The 12,606-nt window shown below is 40.8% G+C and overlaps 1 protein-coding gene across 2 annotated transcripts in view; it reads right to left on the bottom strand.

The window, feature by feature from the left end:
* Positions 1 to 11,360: 11,360 nt before the first annotated feature.
* Positions 11,361 to 12,606, bottom strand: part of LOC135477790 (transmembrane channel-like protein 7) — a 38,656-nt gene continuing 37,410 nt past the window's right edge. For both annotated transcript variants that reach the window (XM_064757992.1, XM_064757993.1), the window contains exon 18: positions 11,361 to 12,129. In XM_064757992.1, the coding sequence (XP_064614062.1) occupies positions 12,046 to 12,129 (84 nt within the window). In that variant the 3' untranslated portion in view covers positions 11,361 to 12,045. The remainder of the gene's footprint in view (positions 12,130 to 12,606) is intronic.

Raw genomic sequence — 12,606 nt, 5'->3', positions numbered from 1 at the left:
GTTTTTGCACTTCTAACTTTGAACGTCGATTGAACTCGTCACACAGCACGCAAGATCTCACAAATGTCACTATACACCGCTTGAGCTAACAGCCGGAAACTGAAAATATTTAACAGTCGCGTATGAATTAAAAACAAAACCATCCAAAGGCGGTCCTGTGATGCATTTCCAATCAGCTTGAACTCCGCAAAGACGTTGTAATATCACAACTTATTAGGTCCTGTTTGAAAGTGCGCGGAGTGCACAGCAAATAACCTCTTTGTGAGGTCAACGCGCATAAGAATCCGTAAAAATGGGTCTCAGTACAGCTAGAGTTAGTTTGCTGAGATCAGTAAACAATATGCTTTCCCAGCATGCTACTGGCATTCAAATGACCTTCAGTCAAATGGCAATGCTGAGAGGTATGTTGATATCATCCACGACTATGCAGAAAGTCTTTGATTCTGCAGGAGACCTATCGATGGCTGCTGTGTGTAAGAATAACTCGGCTCAACACAGGATTACCACCATCGGTTGAACTTCTATTCAAAAGGAAACTCAGTGAATGTACCTTCAGTGAACAAGCACGATCTTAACGAAGATCTGTTTCTCCAGTTACAATACAATTAAAGACGTACAGCACAGAGAGTAAGGCAACAGCATCAACGACTGTGTGATAGCTGGCAAATGGTCATCCACAACCGGTGAAATACGGCCTTTTGTCACGATCTTATTCTAACGGTTATAAATACATAAATGCATAAATAGTAACCATTTACGTGCCCCCTAGCACCATGGCTTACGCAGAATTAGGTAAAAAAACATGCATTGGTGTTAATTGCAATTTATTAGACGTCACTGGTCTAAAATTACTCAAAATGTTTTGTTGTCATTACATTTAACATACAATCACATTAAAACAATGCAAAGGGACCAGGTCTCGGCGATGCTGAAGCGCCAGAGACTGGTTGTAAAGAGATTCCAGAAAGCATATTTTAAAATACATTTTTTATTTGCACAACACAGAGTATGACACGACTACATACATTTTCAAATGTATGTCTTGCAGACATACGGGTCATTTCAAACAAGAAGAGTTTAATCATTCAATTCTAGTACACTTTAGGAACAATCCCTGTGAGGACCTGTGCAGGAAAGATACTATGATCAGGACTGTGGGAAAGTGAGAAGTGACTATAGTGTAGGAAGTGGGGGAAGATCTGCTGGACAAAGTAAACTTTCTACGACTGGAAGAAACCTTTGACAGTGTCTGTCGAATGACTGAAAATGATCTAAAAGCCAGTTTGTGAGTAAATTGGGATGTAAAGCAGGGTGTGTGATAGCAGATAAAGACAAAGAGAGAGAAGTGGAACGGGAATTATGTTTGACGTGAGTTGGGGGAGAGGACCTTAGTGGTATTATGCCAGCGTGGCGCAATGTGGGACACCAATGCCGTTGCTGTGAGTTCAATTCCAGCTCATGCTGGCTTCCTCTCCAGCCCCACGTGGGAAGGTCTTCCAGCAACCGGCGGATTGTCGTAGGTTTGCTCCCACCATAATGCTGGCCCCCGACGTAATGAATGAAATGTTGTTGAGTACGGCATAAAACACTAAATCAAATAAACAAAAAATGAGTTGGGGACATCTGTTTGTACAAGCAGAAGTTCGGACTCTTCAGAATCGAGCTTCAAAATTACGACGCCCTGCAGCACTTCCCCTTGAAGCTGATGTTCACACTATCAGATCTGTGCGACAGTCTCGAGGCCAAAAGAAAAAAAGAAAACCTGAAACCCCATATAATGTTTTGTGAGTGTCTGCTTGACTTTTATAAACATGCACAAGAAAATTATGCTTTGCATCATTACACTCCAGGGTATCGGACATACACACTATTCGTTACGCGAATAAGACCAATATTTTCTACATCGTCAATGATCAGTAAATATAAACGTCATGTCCGACATTCGTACACGATTCGTAGTCCATAAAGGGCGTTCCAAGTCGTTAATCGCAAAATCCATTTCCGAAACAACGTTTAACACCAGCTCCCAAAATGCAAAGGTATGTAGGAAATTATACAAATAGGAAATGAAGCCGGTAACACACAAGAGAGAAACGGTCATCAGTTTTCAATGATGCCGGGCAGACAGTGGATATTCCAGGCATGAATTCCATATCAAAGTTCAAATTCGTAGTCTATGAAACCATATGCCACAAGCTATAACATGCGATCCATTTCTCCCCAGGCTTGCTACTTGCGAAATCCTGTCCACAAACTAGACATGAATATTCATCCTCCCTCGAACTAGAACTTTCCACCTTACGTTTTGCTGTTTTCTTTCCTTTACCTTTCCTTTTTTGTGTTTTAGCGGCAGGGTTTTTTTTCCTCGCAGCAACTTCAGGTAAGCTGTTAGTATTTGTGATGATTCCGCTTTTAGGGCTCTTTTTCTGCTTTTGAACGCCTTTGTCGAGGCGCACAAGTTCTCCAGGATCATATGTTCAGATTTGCTCGACCTCGCCGGAGACGGGACGCAATCGACATTTTTTGGTGACTGATATGTATTTGGTGCGGCTGGAAGTGGCACAGAAACCAGCCAGTATTTCCCTGCTAATTTTGATGTTCTGTTGAGGCGGTAGTTTAGTCCAAGATGTTCAGCTAAATCAATAGTCAGACTTGTATCCATCACAGTGAGACTAAATAACATTGACTCTATGTCCTTAATTTTTAAACACATATCCTCCTCAAAATTTGCGGGCAACTCTGGTTTAAATCTCTCAAGATGTATCATTACAGGCGCACTTACTTTACTGTCGGTATGTCTGAGAAGAGTTCTTCTGTTAATACTTATTAGATACTCCATTAATAGATGTGGCGTTAGATCTTTCGGTTCCCAACTTTTCGGATATGTAACTCCCTCTGTCTGTTTTTCTGACGTAGTTGCGTGGCATCTCTGAGGGTTAAACAAATAACGGCATTTAATCATAGGTTATCAAGAAAAACATTTTGTTTCACTTTATTTTACTATATTTACGTTTATTCCATCATAAATTTCCATGCTTCAGCAAAGTAAATACGAAATAAAATGATGGGGCTAAACGCCCGGTTCCTGAGGTGAGACGACCAGACTGGGCCTTGTATCAATGGGCGTTTTATGTACATAACGCATGTTTATGTTTTTTTGTTTTTTATTAACAACAACACAACAACAACATTTACAATCTCAGGACTCCAAATCTATTATGTACTTGTGTGCTGGTTGCGCCTTTTAATGGAAAATATAATTTACGCCAGCTTGGACTATTTGCTGGCTTATGACAATTCACATGCAGATCATTAATTATAAGCAAAGCTAAAAAAGCTTACCATCGTGACGGCGCACTCTAAAATGAATATCACATAGCAACGTGCCACGTCGGTTGTTAATAAAAGTTGAAATGGACCTGTATAGGGTACGGAAAAATAAGAGGTGTGCGTCTTATCCCAGTCCACCCTATATTCTCTCGTCTTTTGGCGGGATGAACCCATGTGGCCAAAGTGCCGAAGACACCAGACATGGCACGCCACCCAGTCACATTATACTGACACCGTGCCAACAACCTGTGTTTCCTTGCTCTAACCTCCCAGTGCTGAGGGCCAAGGGATGCAGCAACAAGGGCAATTTTTAAAGTCTTTTGCCTTCCCATTTCTGACTGGAGAAGCAGCCAGCATGAGCCACACTCGCATTGGTGAGATTTATTTTATTTATTTATTTGATTGATGTTTTAGGCCGTACTAATGAATATTTCACTTAAACTCGAAATGATACGTGGAGGATTAACACACATCGGATACACCTGAAAAGCTTGGACATGTCACACAATGTATCGAGATGCTAAACGCGTTTAGCAAAAATCAAGAAGTATATGTATCGTGACGTTTAGTTGTTAAACACGATTACGAAACCAACACATACAGCTTGCACTTTTCTTCACAACAAATATCGAAAATTCAACCTTGCACGACCACGATTTTTTTTACTATTACTATTACTGCTCACAGGCACACGGTAACACGTGGCCTATATTCACTGAATACTTGTCCAAGGCCCAGTGTTACCTTGGGCCTTTGCTGCTGTTACTTGTGTCAGCCAAGCAGTTGTCATCAATGATCATGATCACCTCCGCAGGAGTGGGTAAAAAACCCTGGACAAACAATTTACCATTTTGTTCAAATCGGGCAAAATTCTGAAATGTTTTAATTAGCTTCAAACTAACGTCACTACCCAGCCACATGCACCGTTAGTTGACGCAGTCAATGTGTTAATCAGCATGTATGCACGTGACGACTCCTGTTGATGCAATATGATTGATGCTAACTCGATCTCTTAACATTTCAGATACTCCCTGGATTTGATATGTCAACATGTTGAAAACGACTGTGAAGAAATAATGAACTGATATGCTTGGCAATTTGTTGTCTGTATCAATTACGAACCAAAGAAATGTAGCCCGGTAGGGTTGAACTAATTTGGATCAATCCTCTAGTTGATACGGGGTTGTTGTTTGAACACCAATATCCTGTAAAACAATGACATTGGTTGATGTTTTAGGGCGTACTAATGAATATTTCACTTAAACTCTAAATGATACGTGGAGGATTAACACACATGGGATACACCTAAAGAGGTTTGACATGTCACACAATGTTTCCAGATACTAAACGCGTTTAGGAAAAAAAAACACGCATGTAATAACGTATATGTGTACAATGAGGTATAAACACAAATATAATGGAAACACACAAATTATTTTTTATAAGGCCAAAGAAAGATGACCGATATTTTGAAGTAAGTTCTAATCCATTAAAGGTGTGTTTTGCTTGATTTTGAGAAAATACTGTCATACAACAGATACATTTAGGAGTCGAAGTAAAATCCTACCTAGAATGTAAGAACATACATTGAATGCTGTTTGTTTTTCATATTAATGTACATAAATTTAGTGCCATTTCCAGATTATATGTAACATTCGGCGCATGCTGAGGTCTACATGTATCATCCCATTCATGGAATGTAAACCTGGTAAATGGTAGTACTGTGTATCCTAGATGCTTTCATACTGGGATGCTGGGATACATTATTTTTATTATATATATATTCATATATTATTTTATTTGAGTTTCTAAAGGGATTACGGCCAGATGAATGTGAAGTTTTGAGCATCATTATTATAGGTATAAAATGGATACAAACGATTAAGTTTGTGTACGCTTGTTTATGTAGGTGCACACTTAGAAAAAATACAGTTTCAAAAAATTACATCTGGCGTTTCTTCATACACACCTTGTAAACCCGTTCCAATGTTCGAAAATAAAATGACTTCACTAGTTTGTGTTTCAGATTATTTATTTGTTTACTTGATTGGTGTTTTACACCGTACTCAAGAATATTTCACTTATACGACGGCGGCCAGCATTATGGTGAGAGGAAACCGGACAGAGCCCGGTGGAAACCCGCGACCATCCGCAGGTTGCTGCCAGACCTTCCCTCGTACGGCCGGAGAGGAAGCCAGCATGAGCTGAACTTGAACTCACAGCGACCGCATTGGTGAGAGGCTCCTGGGTCATTACGCTGCGCTAACCAACTGAGCCAGGGAGGCCCCTGTGTTTCAGATGAACTGAAGTTATAGAACGCCTGGAGAAGTGTGGAGAATTCCAACAAATTTCACCCATTTATGATGTACATGTAACAGATTGTCATCTTATTTTATCCTTGTACATTTGCATATCATTATGACTCGTATCATTTCTTCCTTGAAAAAGAGTACTTTATGGTTGAAAGAGAAAGGTGACAGTATCATCATGTATATTGTGCACAAAATAACGCGAAATCCTCGCTATTTAAAACCCAGTGCATGTAAGTATATGAATAAGCGAAATTTACAGGTGATTGGAGATTATGCGAGATGCTGTTTGTACATACACTGTACAGTAATCATAAAAGCTAATGAATTTCTTGCCAGATAACTCTTTAAAATAATAAATTAACAACCAGCAATTAACCATTGTACTACATGTGTGTTACGTTACCTGTGATTTCAGCTATTCCATCTAACAATAGTGACTAGAAACATTAAACATGTTATTCTAACGCTGGTAACTGCTTTAGTGTGTGTGCATATAGCATAATTTAATTAGCAGGAAAATTCTTGTATGTATTGACTGTTCTAAGCACATGCATTGTGCTGCACACTCGTTCATCTCATCAGCGTTGACTCGGGCATCATTTATGAGTAATTCGAGTGGAGTTCATTCAATGTACGGGCTACATTTCAACCATTGAAGTGCTAGAGCAAACTAGTTGGTGTGATCAATCAGTTTATCCGCCTTAAGTGTGCACCGCAGACGAAAATCACACCTGGATTTCTAAAGGAACAACATGTGACTGAAGCTATGTGCCAAGCCTGAGAGTCATGTACTTCCAGCGTTCAATTTAACCGATGGTCCTGCTGCAGCGAGGCGAACGTGAAGTTGGATTTGTGAAGGTGGTAAACTGTGGCAAACAGAAAGTCAGCTCATTATCATAATACACGTATCAGAACAAGACCTACGGTTTCGGTAGTTAATTACCGTACCTGCAAATAATGTTTTCCCGAACAAAGTTCCTGCGAGTGGTATGTTTCTGAAATTTCTCTGGGACCATTATAATTGCACATTGGCACACACTGGGGCTCATGTATTATGCACATTATGCACATGTATTACATGTACATTACAACATTACGTTTGCTACTCGTAGCTGTATTAATTTAAGCTTCCAGGTGCACAGCGTAGATATGTATCCCTCGTTATTGTCCTTGTAATATGATTTCATGGAAATGGTAATCACTTTGGCATTATTGAAGTTCCATTTATGATATATTTTGGTCACTTCTATTTTTTTTTTTTTGCACTAATTATATCATTATTAGATGAGAAGAGTAAGTCACAGCAAAAAACCCACTGTGTTTGGACATTGGTTGGAGTACAATAATGGTTGTAAGTCTTGTGAGAGATCTGTTTTTTTGCTACGGTTTAATGTCATTTTAAAACATTACTTCAATGCTTTATATTGAATGGTTAAACGTTGCATACTTATACAGATCTTCCTTACGTACTAGTGTGAATGAAGGCATTTAATTCCACCGCAGAACAAACAAAGCACCACCTTTTTAATTCATATTTAGATGATGACGTTAAAGGAGTGGAAGCAAGTAATGCTCGGGTGTTTTCAGTGCCTCTGTGCATTGGTATCCAACATGGCCGGTGTATTAATTGATTCTACTTGCATCTCCTCAGCCAACGTGTTACTTCTACTTGTGCCTTATAAACAGAGGGTGTATAACTTCTACTTGTGCCTTATAAACAGAGGGTGTATTACTTCTACTTGTGCCTTATAAACAGAGAGTGTATTACTTCTACTTGTGCCTTATAAACAGAGGGTGTATTACTTTTACTTGTGCCTTAACTTTGAATTTAAAAAACCTGCACCTCAGGCACTTTGAAAGTTTTAAAAATGGGAGATTGCAGATTTAGGCACTTGTAATTTTGTCACCATTTAGTCTAAAGTAAAATGTTTTTGTGCAACAACAAAAAAATGTTTACTAAATGAATGCGCCTTTGTCTGACCCTATAGTATACTAACTTGCCATGCAGTATGCAAATATTAGCCAATCACAGAGCATGAATGTATGTGCACTTGATTATTCCAAGATAGCTGTCGCCCAACAATGTGCATATTCCAGGATGTGGGGAAACAACCCATTTGATTCCTTGGGCAGAATTTTTAACATTTAAAAATGTTATATAGCACTGTATAGCGCTATATTGTGATCAAAGAGGTACAAAGCCTCATGTACCGTACATGTAAATGTATATCGGTGTACAACCAGATATACTGATAATGTAAACAAAGCCTTGCACATGCAAACTTGCCACTTGGTCTACAATTTATAAGCCAGTATCTAAGTCTTTTGAGCTTGTTTTCTATCAAAATAAAATTGAGAACAGTATCTTAAATGTTACACTCGGGCACAGCCACCTTGCCCAATAAGTTTCTTCTATGCCTCCAGACACCTTAAACATCCCATTTTCTCTAGAATGGGGTGTACTTGAGGTATTAATTTACATAACTGGCAGTACCTCCGATACAACTCTAGTACATCTCACATACACTTTAAGTATATCTCAGACAAACCTCTGATCAAATATGCTAATCCTGAAGTATACCTCCAGTGCACCTTATTAGGGTAAGGATTACTTTTACTTGTGCTTTAACAGACAGTGCATTGCTCATACTTGTGCCTTAACAGATGGGCCATTACCTGTACTTGTGCCTTAACAGACAGTGTGTTACATCTACCTGTGCCTTAACCCACGGGCATTACTTCTCCTTGTACCTTAACAGACGGGGAATTACTTCCCCTTGTGTCTAAACACACAGTGCATTACCTCTACTTGTGCCTTAACAGACAGTGTATTACATCTACTTGTACCTTAACCCACGGGCATTACTTCTCCTTGTACCCTAACAGACGGGGAATTACTTCTCCTTGTGCCTTAACAGACAGTGTATTACATCTACTTGTGCCTTCACAGGCGGGACATTACTTCTCCTTGTGCCTAAACAGACAGTGTATTACATCTACCTGTGCCTTAACCCACGGGCATTACTTCTCCTTGTACCCTAACAGACGGGGAATTACTTCTCCTTGTGCCTTAACAGACAGTGTATTACCTCTACTTGTGCCTTCACAGACGTGACATTACTTCTCCTTGTGCCTTTACAGACGAGGCATTACTCCTACTTATGCCTAAACAGACAGTGCATTACTTCTCCTTGTGCCTTAACAGACAGTGCATTAATTCCCCTTGTGCCTTAACAGAGTATTACATCTACTTGAGCCTTAACAGGCAGTGCATTACCTCTACCCGTGCCTTGACAGTGTATTACTTCTCATTGTGCCTTAACAGATGGGGCGTGACTTCTCCTTGTGCCTTAACAGACAGTGTATTACTTCTTGTGAATTAACACATTGGGCACACTGCCTGTGCCTTAACAGACAATGCATTACCTCTACCTGTGCCTTAACAGACAGTGCATTACCTCTGCCTGTGCCTTAACAGACAGTGCATTACCTCTGCCTGTGCCTTAACAGACAGTGCATTACTTCTCCTTGTGCCTTAACAGACGAGGCATGACTTCTCCTTGTGCCTTAACAGACAGTGCATTACCTCTGCCTGTGCCTTAACAGACAGTGCATTACCTCTGCCTGTGCCTTAACAGACAGTGCATTACCTCTACCTGTGCCTTAACAGACAGTGCATTACTTCTCCTTGTGCCTTAACAGACGAGGCATGACTTCTCCTTGTGCCTTAACAGACAGTGCATTACCTCTACCTGTGTCTTAACAGACAGTGCATTACCTCTACCTGTGCCTTAACAGACAGTGCATTACTTCTCCTTGTGCCTTAACAGACAGTGCATTACCTCTACCTGTGCCTTAACAGACAGTGCATTACCTCTGCCTGTGCCTTAACAGACAGTGCATTACTTCTCCTTGTGCCTTAACAGACGAGGCAGGACTTCTCCTTGTGCCTTAACAGACAGTGCATTACCTCTGCCTGTGCCTTAACAGAGAGTGCATTACCTCTGCCTGTGCCTTAACAGACAGTGCATTACCTCTACCTGTGCCTTAAAAGACAGTGCATTACTTCTCCTTGTGCCTTAACAGACGAGGCATGACTTCTCCTTGTGCCTTAACAGACAGTGCATTACCTCTACCTGTGTCTTAACAGACAGTGCATTACCTCTACCTGTGCCTTAACAGACAGTGCATTACTTCTCCTTGTGCCTTAACAGACAGTGCATTACTTCTCCTTGTGCCTTAACAGGCGAGGCATTATTTCTACTACGGTCCATGTGTTTACAGAACATTTTGTTTGGAGACCAGGAGGTATGTGATGAGTAGAAGTGTGAGATCATTTGAAACTACTAATAATATAACCTTCCAATTATTTTAGCAGCTTGTCTCTACATTTATAAGTGTACCTTGTTGTGTAAAGGAAATTGCATCTGTTTTCACCTGTCCAGACTTCCCTCAGATGGGGTCTTCAGAAATGCTCTCTGGGCAATGCTTGACAACAAGCATGCACAAATCACACCTCCTTTACCAACTGAGGGGTTGTCATTCAATCTATTTCTTTGGTTGGACTTTTATGCCATGCTCAAGAATATTTCACCTATACAACGGCCAGCATTATAGTTGGAGGAAACCAATGACCATTTGCAAGTCACTGGCAGACCTTCCCACATACGATTGGACAGGAAGCCAGCATGAGCTGGATATGAAAGAACCGCCACTACATTACTGAGAGCCCTCAAAGTCATCGTGCTGTGACAGTACACTAACTATTGGTTTGCCATATAAAGTAATTCACATTTTGTATGCCGAATTGTACATATATGAACAAACGGTGACAACAAACATGCATGTTTTAAAACCTTTATCACAGCCTGAATATGGAAGTACTACATGTACATGTATAAAATCATCCAACACTGCAACAGCGAAAAGCCATACTCTTAACAGTCACAATCGCTAACATGGTTATACAGGAAAGCTCCTTCAAATAAATCCCCAAATCTCACTGACATAAAATGTTCACATCCATATACTGTACAGTACAGGATGTACAGATCACATCCTAATTTCGACAAAATGGGCCATTATAAGAGGGCCATTGCAAGTTTTAGCTATTGTCAAGACATTATTGAACATTCTCCTGACCAACACTACTGATCAATCTTGTCAATATGCAGACTTCAATGACAAAATTACACTGCACAACCATTTTTTCACACGCAACGACCAGCGGAGTATATTTATAGTTGTGTAAGTCACCATGTTACCCAGGATAGCCCCATTTACAAGAAAATGAACCTGTGTTCTGCAAAAACAGGTCACAAACTATCAGAGGCTTATTACTGTGAGTCGATTGGCAGTTCTGTAAAATACACATAATGCCAGCTGGTGCCAAAAAAAACAAAAAAACAAAAAAAAAAAACAACAACATAGAAATCAAACAAATCTAGCAGAATAAAGAGTGGGAGAAAGGATTTATTTATTATTTGATTGGTGTTTTATGCCGTCCTCAAGAATATTTCACTTATACGACGGTGGCCAGCATTATGGTTGGAGGAAACTGGCCAGAGAACTGGGGAAACCCCACGACCATCCGCAGGTTTCTGACAGACCTTCCCACTTACGGCTGGAGAACTCACAGCGACTGCATGAGTACATTGGCTCCTGGGACATTGTGCTGCACTAGCGCGCTAACCAACTGAGCCACGGAGGTCCCCTGGGAGGAAGGATTTCTTAAAATATATATCACAGGGTTATATTACATAGCATCTAGTAATTACTAGTATCACATTTTTGGTCAGCCATGAAAATGTGGACATTGTGACATCCAAATTGCAAATCATGAAACACAAGTTCAGTAGCTGATATGTCTTCGTTGTTACATGTATAATGTGACAAATATCCAGGTACACTGATCAATGATTAGGTACACTGATGAATTCAGAATGACGAAAGTCAATTCCAACATTGACCTCTAGTGACTGTGTGCATGTGAACATGATTTGGATAGGTTGGAAACTGTTCTAAGATATAAGACAGCTAGAAAATCGAAGATTGCAGACAGCAACCATACTGGAATACAAGGAGCGACAGAAATTAAAGCCAATATTCCTCTTGTTGAACTGCAGTTTCTAAATACAAACTTGACTGGTTGAAAACTGTTCATAACATCTTGCGCCCTCAATAAGAAAGAGACAATTGCTAACAAACTGGATTTTGGGGGAAGAGTGCCAAGCACACCATAAGACTTTTTGGCCTGGCTCTGTTCAACAACACATATACATGTATTCTGTCATGGGAAAACCTTTTCAACCTCAAAGATAATATGGTGACTACAGTGGATGTGTAACTATTAAAGTCCATGCCTTCAGAATCTTGAAGGGAGAACACCGTGCTAAACTTTGCACTACTGGAAGTCTGGAGATCTCATGTGATTCACCTGCTGGGCAAACCTCAGCCTTTTGGCCATGCTTTTGTTGTCTTCTCTTTCCTACAAGAAAACATCATACAAGAAAAATGTGACTAAATCAGCCTAAATTTCACCTTGCCTATACAGTCAATGATAACTGAGTCAGCACCATCAGTGGACGGCCTTGTGTCGGAGTCAGTTGGGGGTCCTTCAGTTGGCACCATCAGTTGGGGGCCTTGTGTCGGTGGCATAGTCAGTTGGGGGTCCTTCCGTTGGGACCGTCAGTTGGGGGCCTTGTGTCGGTGGCATAGTCGGTTGGGGGTCCTTCCGTTGGCACCGTCTGTTGGGGGCCTTGTGTCGGCGGCATAGTCAGCTGGGGGTCCTTCAGTTAGCACCGTCAGTTGAGGGCCTTGTGTCGGTGGCATAGTCAGTTGGGGGTCCTTCCGTTGGCACCGTCAGTTAGGGGCCTTGTGTCGGTGGCATAGTCAGTTGGTGGTCCTTCGGGTGGCACCGTCAGTTGGGGGCCTTGTGTCGGCGGCATAGTCAGTTGGGGCTTCT

This window comes from Liolophura sinensis, chromosome 11 (assembly GCF_032854445.1).
Source record: "Liolophura sinensis isolate JHLJ2023 chromosome 11, CUHK_Ljap_v2, whole genome shotgun sequence".
NCBI classification, from domain to species: Eukaryota; Metazoa; Mollusca; class Polyplacophora; order Chitonida; family Chitonidae; genus Liolophura; species Liolophura sinensis.
Note: the sequence above shows the minus strand (reverse complement) of the source record. Positions and strands in the feature narration are given on the sequence as shown.